This window comes from Salvelinus fontinalis, chromosome 20 (genome assembly GCF_029448725.1).
Source record: "Salvelinus fontinalis isolate EN_2023a chromosome 20, ASM2944872v1, whole genome shotgun sequence".
Lineage (NCBI taxonomy): Eukaryota > Metazoa > Chordata > Actinopteri > Salmoniformes > Salmonidae > Salvelinus > Salvelinus fontinalis.
Window position 1 is genome coordinate 14,030,268 of NC_074684.1, and position 14,021 is coordinate 14,044,288.

The following is a 14,021-nucleotide window of genomic DNA, read 5'->3' on the forward strand; positions in this document are numbered from 1 at the left end:
AAGTGCCAGGAGTGGAGAACCTGCATGCCCAAACACACCCACACAGTTTAATACTTTTCAATGTGTTGAATTTGTTTTTATCCAGAGTGAAGCATTACTATATGATTAGAAAGGAGCCAAAAATATTTCTGACGTCATGAAGATGCCTTGACTCGTGTCTCAAATAATTACATTATAGAGTTATGGAGGCTACAGGGTGAAGTTTCCCTTATGCAGAGACCTGGGCACACATCAGGTAAGTGCAGTCCACTGGCAATAAGATGGTGGAGAAATGTGCATTCTAGATCTGAAAAGTGATAATTCTCGAATCATTCAGGTGTCAACATGTCAACCTTGAAAGACTTAAGGTCTAAAGACTGATGGAATTCAATCGAAGCACATTGCCACTTAAAGCCTACTGCATTCTCATTGGCACATGTTCGCACATTTACTTCATTTTATACCCAGGCATGACACATCCACTGTCAGAATATTGCACAGAATTCCTTATAATGGATCATTTGTGCCATAGCGTTCAACTGTGGTAAAAACAACAACAACATGAAGTTAGAAGTGGAAATTTACTGAGACGTTTTGGCTTTGGATTCTGCCAGGAATGTGGGTATGTATGGTATGTATGTTGATTTTACCTATGCTGCAGGTCCAAACTTCACCATAACCCAAGGTGGTGGTGCTACCTGTTGCGGCATGCCGCTCAACCCTCTTCGATTGTTCCACTCCTTTTGTTTTGAATCAAGCCTCAAGAGCTACAAATCAAATCCAATTTTATTTGTCACATACACATGGTTAGCAGATGTTAATGCAGTGTAGCGAAATGCTTGTGCTTCTAGTTCTGACAATAGTTCTGACAATGCAGTAATAACCAACGAGTAATCTAACCTATCATTTCCACAACTACTACCTTATACACACAAGTGTAAAGGGATAAAGAATATGTACATAAAGATATATGAATGAGTGATGGTACAGAACGGCATAGGCAAGATGCAGTAGATGGTATCGAGTACAGTATATACATATGAGATGAGTAATGTAGGGTATGTAAACATAAAAGTGCATAGTTTAAAGTGGCTAGTGATACATGTATTACATAAAAATGTCAAGATGCAGTAGATGATATAGAGTACAGTATATACATATACATTATATGAAGTGGCATTGTTTAAAGTGGCTAGTGATACATTTTTTATCAATTTCCATTATTAAAGTGAGCTGGAGTTGAGTCAGTATGTTGGCAGCAGCCACTAGATGTTAGTGGTGGCTGTTTAACAGTCTGATGGCCTTGAGATAGAAGCTGTTTTCAGTCTCTCGCTCCCTGCTTTGATGCAGCTGTACTGACCTCGCCTTCTGGATGATAGCGGGGTGAACAGGCAGTGGCTCGGGTGGTTGTTGTCCTTGATGATCTTTAAGGCCTTCCTGTGACATCGGGTGGTGTAGGTGTCCTGGAGGGCAGGTAACTTGCCCCCCAGTGATGCATTGTACAGACCTCACTACCCTCTGGAGAGCCTTACGGTTGTGGGCGGAGCAATTGCCGTACCAGGCGGTGATACAGCCCGACAGGATGCTCTCGATTGTGCATCTGTAGAAGTTTGTGAGTGCTTTTGGTGACAAGCCGAATTTCTTCATCCTCCTGAGGTTGAAGAGGCGCTGCTGCGCCTTCTTCACAACGCTGTCTGTGTGGGTGGACCAATTCAGTTTGTCCGTGATGTGTACGCCGAGGAACTTAAAACTTACTACCCTCTCCACTACTGTCCCGTCGATATGGATAGGGGGGATAGGGGGGTACATGAAACATAACGAACATAACCATCAATTTGAAAATAAATATTTTTTAAACGACAGTGAGTTTGTTATTTTGGGTTATACCCTGCAGGCAATTTGTGGTTGCTGGTAGAAAATGGAGAGTAGTCTGTCTGTTTGATCAATGTTGAAACGTTTCAGTAATATTACAGCAACATATTCAGAACTTCAGCGGGACACTCTTTGAACAGAGTATTAATATGATATTACAATGTCTTGATTGACATGATTTGATTGGTTGAGAGAATGTGAAATTTAGGCTTGTGTTGAGTTGGAGGTGGAGGATTTGTTCACTCTTGAGTTGATTCAAAATGTAACAAGACAGCAGGGCTCAATGAAATTGCACTCTTACAGATACAAAGAAGAATAGTTTGTAGTTACACATGGTCCTCTTATAGAGGTACGCATGTTTTAGAATTTCTAAGTTGCAGGTTGATGAATCACAATGTTGGCCTGGAATCTTGATTGGATCATCATCTGGTCATCTGGAGTCAGCGGGATGAGAAGGGAATCCTCCAGAGATGCCTGTCCTCCTTTGAGATTACAGTGCTGTTTACCGGCCCTGCCAATAAGCAACATAATTGTCACTTAGAGCCCTGCGACCGCTAGCGGACCACTGACCAAGAGGGACCCCAAAAAACTAGGGCCATCTCGCTTAGGGCCCCTGAAAGGTTAGAGCCGGCCCTGAAGACACTCCTCCTCCAGTCCTGAGTCCGTCCTGAGCTGATCCACATATGTGATCTCTGGCCTGCCCCTTCTAGTGGTCACTAACAGCGGTGTTCTTTTGCCTATACAAAATGGCTGACAAACTGCAGTTATAACTTTACATGCTGAAATTATGTTGGATACAGTATGTAAAGTTATTGGTGTTGACATGGTCATTGTACCTACAGTCGTGGCCAAAGGTTTTGAGAATGACACAAATATTAATTTCCACAAAGTTTGCTGCTTTAGTGTCTTTAGATATTTTTGTCAGATGTTACTATGGAACACTGAAGTATAATTACAAGCATTTCATAAGAGTCGAAGGCTTTTATTGACAATTACATGAAGTTGATGCAAAGAGTCAATATTTGCAGTGTTGACCCTTCTTTTTCAAGACCTCTGCGATCAGCCCTGGCATGCTGTCAATTAACTTCTGGGCCACATCCTGACTGATGGCAGCCCATTCTTGCATAATCAATGCTTGGAGTTTGCCAGAATTTGTGGGTTATTGTTTGTCCACCCGCCTCTTAAGGATTGACCACAAGTTCTCAATGGGATTAAAGTCTGGGGAGTTTCCTGGCCATGGACACAAAATATCGATGTTTTGTTCCCCGAGCCACTTAGTTATCACTTTTACCTTATGGCAAGGTGCTGCATCATGCTGGAAAAGGCATTGTTCATCACCAAACTGTTCCTGGATGGTTGGGAGTGTAACGCTCGTCGTCCTCCTCGTCTGAGGATGAGCAAGGATCGGACCAATATGCAGCGTGGGTTGAATACATAATGATTTATTTAAAGAAAGACGAACACGAAGAACACTTGACAAAATACAAAATAACAAAACGACGTGAACAGACCTGTACTTGAGAACATAAAACAAGAACGCACGAACGAACGAACGAACGAAACAGTCCCGTGTGGCACAAACACTGACACAGGAACAATCACCCACAAAGAAACGGTGAGAACAGCCTACCTTAATATGGTTCTCAATCAGAGGAAACGTAAAACACCTGCCCCTGATTGAGAACCATATCAGCCTAATTGAACATGAACCCAACATAGAAACACATAACATAGAATGCCCACCCAGCTCACGTCCTGACCAACTAAACAAAGACAAAACAAAGGAAATAAGGTCAGGAACGTGACAGGGAGAAGTTGCTCTCGGAGGATGTGTTGGTACCATTCTTTATTCATTGCTGTGTTCTTAGGCAAAATTGTGAGTGAGCCCACTCCCTTGGCTGAGAAGCAACTCAACACATGAATGGTCTCAGGATGCTTTACTGTTGGCATGACACAGGACCGATGGTAGCGCTCACCTTGTCTTCTCCGGACAAGCTTTTTTCCGGATGCCCCAAACAATTGGAAAGGGGGTTCATCAGAGAAAATGACTTTACCCCAAGTCCTCAGCAGTCCAATCCCTGATGTTTTTCCTGAAGAGAAGTGGCTTCTTTGCTGCCCTTCTTGACACCAGGCCATCCTCCAAAAGTCTTTGCCTCATTGTGCATGCAGATGCACTCACACCTGCCTGCTGCCATTCCTGAGCAAGCTCTGTACTGGTGGTGCCCCGATCCCGCAGCTGAATCAACTTTAGGAGACCTGGCGCTTGCTGGACTTTCTTGGGCGCTCTGAAGCCTTCTTCACAACAATTGAACCTCTCTCCTTGAAGTTCTTGATGATCCGATAAATGGTTGATTTAGGTGCAATCTTACTGGCAGCAATATCCTTGCCTGTGAAGCCCTTTTTGTGCAAAGCAATGACGACGTCACATGTTTCCTTGCAGGTAACCATGGTTGACAGAGGAAGAACAATGATTCCAATCACCACCCTCCTTTTGAATCTTCCAGTCTGTTATTCGAACTCAATCAGCATGACAGAATGATCTCCAGCCTTGTCCTCGTCAACACTCACACCTGTGTTAACGAGAGAATCACTGACATGATATCAGCTGGTCCTTTTGTGGCAGGGCTGAAATGCAGTGGAAATGTTTTTTGGGGGATTCAGTTCATTTGCATGGCAAAGAGGGACTTTACAAATAAATGCAATTCATCTGATCACTCTTCATAACATTCTGGAGTATATGCAAATTGCTATTATACAAACTGAGGCAAGCAGACGGAAAATTAATATTTATGTAATTCTCAAAACTTTTGGCCACAACTGTAGTTGTACCAATTTGGAGAAACACACTCAAATCATGACCACATATAGAGGAAACAAGTGAGATTTGCATTTTAGAAGGTTGATGTACTCCAGTGAGCCTCATAGTAGCACGTTGGAGATTCAACCCTAAGGGAATTCCCTTTTCTATGTTATATTGGATATAATCATTCATAATATACTGAAAGAAAAGATAAATGCAACATGTAAAGTGTTGGTTTCATGTTTCATGAACTGAAATAAAAGATCCCAGACATTTTTCAAAAGCACAAAAAGTGTATTTCTCTCAATTTTTGCACACATTTGTTTACATCCCTGTTAGTGAGCATTTCTCCTTTGTCAAGACAATCCATCTACCTGACAGTTGTGGCACATGATCATTACACAGGTGCACCTTGTGCTGGGGACAATAAAGGGCCACTAAAATGTGTAGTTTTGTAAAACAACACAATGGCACAGATGTCTACATATAGCTGCACGACTGCCCCTGCCTGTAATGAATTTGTTTCGATTGACTGATTTCCTTATATGAACTGTAACGCAGTTAAATCTTTGAAATTGTTGAATATTGCGTTTATAATTTTGTTCAATTCACAAATTTGTTTTCCCACCACACAAGCATGCATGCACGCCTGCCTGCACACACACAACCTTAAAATAATCAGTTTCCCCAGAAAATCAAACTGTTTCCATGTCTCTTTGTTGCTCCAGTGTTTACCCTCCATGCCATGTCGGTGCCTACCTCAGGCAGCAGAGTGTGGGGGCCAGGCTATGCCGCAGTGCCTAGGGGAAGCTCCTGTACCAGCCAAGCCCTGTACCAGTCAAGCCCCTCATCCAATTTAGCATGCCAGCGCGCCATGGCTGGGTGCCCTGCCCTGCTCCAGCCCGTGGTGCCAGCTGCAGCCTGCATGCCCAAGCGTGCCAGTTTATAGCCCAGTAAGGAGAGTTTGTGTGTGTGGGTATATGTTATGTTTGTATGTATGTATGTGTCTGTTGTGTGTGTGTGTGTGGAGAGGGGGAGGAAGGGGCAAGGGCTTAGCCCCACATCCTGCAAACCAGCTGCCACCACAGTCAGCTGGTTAAAATGACACACAATCAGGGTATAAATGTGTATAAAACAACAATCTATTCTAGGGGATTTTGTACCTTTTCTTTCTATTTTGCATTAATTTCTTTCACAAGTTTAGGTATATGTATGACCTTGAAGTATAAACCACTTGTGCAGTGTGTCTAGCAACAGACATGCCCCGCCCACCTAAGGATCTGCCTTTTTCAGCCATCTATTTCCTGTGTTTGAGGGGTGCAAAATTACTCCTGCGACTCTTTCATACTCTTGATTGTGCCTGTCGTTTTTTCCCATTAACGTTACAACTGCGGAAATGTTTGTAATGACCTGTCAAACACAAACCGGAAATGGTCTCAATGGAATACATTGTTTTTCTGTTTCATCTATAAGAACGCTAAAGCTTAGTCTGGGATTTATTGCATCGTCTCGACGGTTACATCACAAAAAAATGGAATAAATCAAATTTATTTTGATGGGTGTTCATTTTTTGTGGACTTGAAAATAGTTATTAATTAATACAGTTGAAATGTTTACATATTAGATACACTCAAATGAAAGCAACTTCCGATAATGAACACAAAGGAGTTGCAATTCAGTATGTGGCAGGATCTAGAGACAGTCACGGACTACAAAAGGAAAACCAGCCACATCGCGGACACCAACATCTTTCTGCCGGACAAGCTAAACACCTTTGAGGATGACACAGTGCCAACGACGCAGCACGCTACCCTCCTCCTCCGTGGCCGACGTGAGTAAAACATTTAAACGTGTTAACCCTCGCTAGGTTGCTGGCCCAGACGGCATCTGGGCCAGCAAAGACGTGGAGGAGGCCGTAGGAGGGCAACAACCCAGCAGCAGGACCGCTAACTCCGCCTTTGTGCAAGGAGGTGCACTGCCAGCGCCCTGCAAAATGACCTCCAGCAGGCCACAAATGTGCATGTGTCAGCATATGGTCTCACAAGGGGTCTGAGGATCTCATCTCGGTACCTATTGGCAGTCAGGCTACCTCTGGCGAGCACATGGAGGGCTGTGCGGCCCCACAAAGAAATGCCACCCCACACCATGACTGACCCATCGCCAAACCGGTCATGCTGGAGGATGTTGCAGGCAGCAGAACGCTCTCCACGGCGTCTCCAGACTCTGTCACATGTGCTCATGTGCTCAGTGTGAACCTGCTTTCATCTGTGAAGAGCACAGGGCGCCAGTGGCGAATTTGCCAATCTTGGTGTTCTCTGGCAAATGCCAAACGTCCTGCACGGTGTTGGGCTGTAAGCACAACCCCCACCTGTGGACGTCAGGCCCTCATACCACCCTCATGGAGTCTGTTTCTGACCGTTTGAGTAGACACATGCACATTTGTGGCCTGCTGGAGGTCATTTTGCAGGGCGCTGGCAGTGCACCTCCTTGCACAAAGGCGGAGGTAGCGGTCCTGCTGCTGGGTTGTTGCCCTCCTACGGCCTCCTCCACGTCTCCTGATGTACTGGCCTGTCTCCTGGTAGCGCCTCCATGCTCTGGACACTACGCTGACAGACACAGCAAACCTTTTTGCCACAGCTCGTATTGATGTGCCATCCTGGATGAACTGCACTACCTGAGCCACTTGTGTGGGCTATAGACTCCGTCTCATGCTACCACTAGAGTGAGAGCACCGCCAGCATTCAAAAGTGACCAAAACATCAGCCAGGAAGCATAGGAACTGAGAAGTGGTCTGTGGTCACCACCTGCAGAATCACTCCTTTTTTGGGGGTGTCTTGTTAATTGCCTATAATTTCCACCTTTTGTCTATTCCATTTGCACAACAGCATGTGAAATTTATTGTCAATCAGTGTTGCTTCCTAAGTGGACAGTTTGATTTCACAGAAGTGTGATTGACTTGGAGTTACATTGTGTTGTTTAAGTGTTCCCTTTATTTTTTTGAGCAGTGTATATTCTTGATTCCATTCCTTTACCTAGATTTGTGTGTATTGTTGTGAAATTGTTAGATATTACTACACTGTTGGCGCTAGCAACACAAGCATTTCGCTACCCCCGCAATAACATCTTCTGAACATGTGTATGTGACCAATAAAATTTGATTTGATCAGTCATTGTAAGTGTCTGCACCAAGCACTGATCTGAGGACAGTGAAGAGAAGAAAGGAGTGGCTAGAGTGCATAGGGTCTGAAACCATTGTCAGATCAGTTTGACTCGTGCTAAATAATAGTTTGGGGTAGGCACAGATTATTTCAGATCTGTGGTTTGGAGAAACATTGTACCTGGTGTATGTCTGACCAAAGTGTGTGTGCCTGACGTTTTCTCTGTATGACAGACCAACTGTGTGTTCATAAACGCATGTTGCTAAGACACTCTTGACTGCAGGGAGCCACTCCTGGAAGGAATCCGGTGTCCGCTTTCAACTGCAGTCTGGGATATGGAGACAAGGAGCACCAACATCACACATCTCATACTCCTGCATGTGGGTCAGGGATGTTCTAAGATTCCAATATTCTAAGATAGGGAATTAATTTACGACTAAGATGTTGCTTATAGCCGCAATCAGCATTAGAAATGTATAGCCGCAATCAGCATTAGAAATGTATAGCCGCAATTAGCATTAGAAATGTATAGCCGCAATCAGCATTAGAAATGTATAGCCGCAATCAGCATTAGAAATGTATAGCCGCAATCAGCATTAGAAACAAAGGGTGCTTACTGTTTGGTGAAAAGCTGAGGGATGGGGCTGGATAAATTTAGCCACTCAAATTCAGAACTATGGATGCAAGAACTTACCCTCCATGACATCAGCATAGTTTTAAACATGTTTTTGGGGCTACAGTATTAGTGTGTTTACATTTACTTTGTTCACAAAAATTGAAGTAAAACAATTTTATATTTTGGGTTCTGATGCGGTACGATTGTTGAACTAACATGCTGACCAAATCGGCTCCACACATGCGTCTGCGTGCGCATGGTGATTTTGTCTATCCCCACCAGACATGTTCATGACACGCAGCGGTTCGAATCCAGGCTGTATTACAACTGGTCGTGATTGGGAGTCCCATAGGGCGGCGCACAATTGGCCCAGTGTCGTCCGGCTTTGGCCGGTGTTGGCGGTCATTGTAAATAAGAATTTGTTCTTAACTGACTTGCCTAGTTAAACAAATGGTTAAACAAAAATAATACCAAAACCAACTGTGAACCAATTATATTAATTTGGGGACAGGTTGAAACACACATGAAACATTCATTGACATTTAGCTAGCTTGCTGTTGCTAGATCATTTGTCCTGGGAGATAAACATTGCTAAATTATTTCAGGTAAAATAACAACCCAGACAGTTTTATGCAAAGTGACTTAGAGATGGATATTGGATAACACATATATTCAGTATTCTGTAATGTTACTATAGATCACTATCCAAATAAACACTGTCAACAAACTACCAACTGCAACTATTTTAATATGCAACCGTTTGCTAAGTGTTAGCTTTAGAGTAAGGGTTAAGTTTAGGGTTAAAGTTAGGCTTAGGGCAAGGGTTAAGTTAAGTTTAGTGGATGGATGGTTGAAATGTAGACAGGTAGGTGAACATCACTGAACATCTCCAAACCATCACTGTGGGACTAGCCAAATAAAGTGAGGGAGTTTGCAACACTACGCCCTCTCAAATAAGACAAGTGATGTGCATGACGGGGAAATTGGTTTCAAAGCACATTTTACTGGAAATCATAATGACCAAACTGATTGGAGATCAGATGTAACTGCATTCCCCAAGTCACTGATAGAATAGGGAGCAGTGAGCACTCACTGAACTGAGCCTTACTCAACATAGTAAGTTAACCCATATAAAGATCTACAAAATCGTCATATTGACAGATACACAGCATCAACATTGATTGAAACTTGAGATGTTTTAAAAGGTAGACTCAGCGATGCACAAAGTAAACCACAATATCGGGCCGACTTGCGCAACAACTAAGAGCTTGATTCAATCTGTAGCGCTGAAGATCCACGTTGTAGCATGATTGACATTTAAAGGCAAGGTTCCTGTGTAAGCGGAGACCGCATTCACGGTAAATGCTGTACAGTGTCAGCTCAATTGGAAATGACCTTTACAACCCAATTTGTAAGTCGCTCTGGATAAGAGCGTCTGCTAAATGACGTAAATGTAAATGTTTACATTTTGATTGCACAATAACGCTGAACTTTCGCAATATGGATTGAATCCAGCCCTAAGAGCGCTGAAGCAAGGCTAAACATCTCTGCTGTTTTGGTCCCGTTGTTACTGTACAAAGTTGTAGGAGCATGAAGCGCACAAAGAACATGCATTTCACTCATCTCTATGGCCATGTTCGAGAACATGAAAACATGACGTATCATGGGTAAATTGTGACTGAGTGACTATTCTACAAATAAGATTGAGTAGTTATTTATGATACAAGGTGTCTAGTATGTCAAACGTGCCATCGTCAAAAGGCTGATTCTACCTTGAATGGCAATATGACCCTTACACCTGTGTGTAACAATTCTATTGCTCATCATCACTTATGATCATAACCGTCGTCCTTCATCTAGCGTCGTCGCCTGTCCTTCATTTTACTATCATTTATCCTTACCACTTTCACACCCCTTTCTTCATCAATCTCATTATCACCATAGTTAGAAACCAAAATCATTTTACCAGTCATCACACTCACCCCTCAATCGTTCAAGAACCCCATCATCATCACTCAATTATCTTTTAACTATCGTCATCATCACCAGTAATACTCATTCATCTTTTCTTACAACATACATCATCTTTAGCAACATAAACGTTGGCCCTTCATCAGTTGCTAGCCGGAAAAGCCTCCTGCGGCTGGGGCTCGGGCACTTCCTTCCTGGTGTGTAAGCCGATCCAGACTTTCCTCCACAAGAGCGAGGGATGGTCCCATTAGCCTCGGGCAGACAGGGCACCCACGGGAGATAGGAAAAGCACTACCCCCCCCCCCCCCCCAATTCACAGCCCATGAACGATGGGATGGAAACGCCAGCCTCCCATTGGTGGAGCCCCGATCGGCTGAGAACTGGAGACCACGCGCCATTGGTGTGTCGGAGGCAGGGTGGAGAGATCGAGTGGGGCAGTATTGTATCGATCTAGACTCATCCTCAGCCCTTGGCTGAAGCAAGGGCAAACATTACTCCATTTCTTACCTTTGTCCTTGACATATTTTCCCAGTTAGGCCCACAAATGAGATGGTTTGACTTATGTAGGTATTGGAATGGTATAGAGCTGGTGAATTCCAGTTGTCCAATTATGGAGCTAATGGGGAACTGAAATCACTTAATGTTGATCCTCATATTTATTAACAAAAGATAGAATTTGATTAACATTCAGCTGTGGAAGACATACTTAGGTGAATGCCAGCTCAGCGCAGGTCGCAAAAACTTCTTTGATTCATTCTCCCCTCTTGCATATCAGTAGTGTATAAAATGCTTTAAACCAATGAGTCCCACCACAATGCTGGCGCAATTGACTTTTAAAACATTGTTTGTCCTACAGACTTCTGGGTAAAACCTCTGAGGCTAAATATAAGGGCTGGACATGCAGAAAAATAAGTCAGATAAATGAAAAGATGATTTTTGCTGGGGTCTCGGGACAGCGAAAATAATAATAATTTATTAACCAATAATTTTTAACAAATGGCAAAATTATCCAAATAACTTCTGCAAGAGCAACCCTTTTTTCTTTTGTACAAAAAAAATGACTGTCACAGAAACATTCCCTACCCCCTTCCATAATTAAGCATACCCAACATTTACTTTACCAGGTATTAGGAGTTTTAAATTCTTTATTTTGCTGTGTGCCATTTGAGGAAACATGGCTGTTTGAGACGTTAACATGAATTTGAAGGGCAAAAGAGAACAGAAAAACAAAAGAAAACATCTGTAATTTGCCAACTTCTGAGGTAAATCCTTTTGGATTGAGTTTGTACCTCAAAACACAACTGCATTATAAAAGCAAAATGTGTTCCCTTCATTGAAGCCTTGAACCAGAGCAGGCTAAAAGCGGATGCGAACAATACAGTATTTTTCACATGGTTTGACAAACTAGTCTTGCCACAGGTTAGGAACGTCCATCGCTATTTTTCCAGAAAACTCCATTGACAGCAGAGTGAAACAGGGGAGAGAGAGCTTTACTGAGGCGAACAAAACACGCCACGATACACCACGCAATTTTTAAGAGATACTTTCCTTAATAAACAAACCAACAAAAAGATGACCGTTGATTAGATAAATATAACTTTACATTAAGGAACCCTCTATAAAGGCTTTACAACTTGGGGAGTTTTTAACACTAGTTTACAAACTGGCAGTATTGAATAGATACCCAAATAACGTTCATAAATCATTGTGGTAGTGCTCGCCAAATAGAGGGCTGTTATCAATCCTTCACACAGACCCTGGTTCCCATCAGACATTATTTAGAACCCTGGTCATCACAGTTACATTTCCCAGGATGATTTGGTGGCACCCGTAATAATCAGGAGCAGATCTGGGTATATTATGATTTCACCCATTTGCTCACTATCTGGCAAGCACTAAAACAACAGTCACCATTCAATACATTACAACCACTACCCTGTAAATGTGGATTGAGGATGTATAACATATGTTTAAAGGAAATAACAGGAGTTAATGAACTACTTGCAACCCGTCATAAGTCCTTTATAAGGGGCACCTTAACGCAAATGCTCTTGACTGTGGGACGCTGTATATTCTCCTTTGAACTGTTATAAAACCTGCCTATGTCAACTGGCATAAATAAAAGGAATGGCATTGTAAAAAAAATTAAAATAATAATAAAAAAAGTGAATTGTCTTTAAGTTACTAAATTCAAATATACACAGCGACTCCTTTATTATATACACCTATGTACAGATTTCTAGTTTTTTCATCGAATACCTTTGAAATGGTGTTGCTATGAGGGCGGACTCTCTGGATACACACCTATCCCTTTGAGTGGTAATCACAGGGGTCAAACTGGGCAGCGAGACTCGGGAACCTCGGCTGTAGTATGGAGTATTACAGGGCTCATAGAAAGGCACTTGCGACCAACTCAAATACTGCAATCCTTTAGACAGAGCTTTCAGCCTAGAAAACCAAGTGATGTGAAAACCGAAAAATGTGAAGGCCACATAGTAGGCACAGGGGTTTCTTTCCCCCTCGAGGCTGTGCTCTTGGTAAGGCTGGCGCGGGACGGCTGCAGACAAGCACGCCGGGCTAAGAAAGAGATGGGTGGGTTGCCGCAGTAACCTCTGTTGCAGCGGTCAACAGAGTCCCCCGAAAAGCCCCCCCCCCCCAGTCTCAACCAAAAGGGCCCACTCACAATTAAACAAAATCATAATCTATCAACAACAAAAAATGTCTTTATACTGGTTATTTCCCCCCCTCCATTTGGGCTTTCTTCACTCATTTTAACAGTACAATTCAATCAAAGGCGAGGCCTCACTTTTCCTCGTTCAAAAGTAATACAAATATGCTTCATCTGTACATAAAAAAAAAAGAAACTGCCTCATCGCGTTATCATTCGCCCCCCCCCAAAACAAATCATTACAGACGACAGCAAAATAACTGAAAAGCGTCTCTCTTTTAATAGTACAATATATAGGATCCTCCCCATCTTTCTTCGGTCGGGGCTGTGGAGTGAGTCCGTTTCAGAGTCCTGTTCGTTCATACAAAATGGTCTTTGACGTCTTGGCCAGCCAGGGCGGCGTTGACATTTTTCCAGAGGTTGTCTTTGGTGGTGGTCCGGATGGGTGCCTTTAAGGGCAAACTCCGCAAAGTGCAGATCACATCCCCTTTGGACTGCACCCCGGTTTTAGAGTACTTACAGATGGGCCCCTTGCCTGCTTCCACATCCTCCTCCTCGAACTCCATCTCTCCCTCTGTCTCCTCCTCCTCTTCCTCTTCCTCTTCTCCATCACACATCCTGTAGGGGGAGCCCATGAGCTTCTTGCGCTCCTGTTGGGCCTCGTTGTTGTCTTTGAGCTGCGGTTGTTGTTGACGTCCTCCAACGGGCCGCAGGGGCTCCCACTGGTTGTTGACGCTCTCATCGACGGGGCCGCGCACCCTCCTCTCGCGCTCTTTTCTCCGCTTGCGTGTCCACCACACGCACACAATGATGCAGAAGAGCCAGAGTACGCAGAAGACCACACACAGAATGGGCACAAGGTAGTCTACGCCACAGAGAGAAAGAGGGAAATACAGAAAGAGAGAAAAGTTTTATGACCTCGGCTATAAAATCAATTGGCTTCAGCAGGTAAACTTA

The 14,021-nt window shown here is 43.4% G+C and overlaps 1 protein-coding gene across 2 annotated transcripts in view; it reads right to left on the reverse strand.

The window, feature by feature from the left end:
- Positions 1-11,326: 11,326 nt before the first annotated feature.
- The window catches only part of jag2b (jagged canonical Notch ligand 2b), a 101,446-nt gene continuing 98,751 nt past the window's right edge, over positions 11,327-14,021 (reverse strand). For both annotated transcript variants that reach the window (XM_055872482.1, XM_055872481.1), the window contains one exon: positions 11,327-13,929. In XM_055872482.1, the coding sequence (XP_055728457.1) occupies positions 13,424-13,929 (506 nt within the window). In that variant the 3' untranslated portion in view covers positions 11,327-13,423. The remainder of the gene's footprint in view (positions 13,930-14,021) is intronic.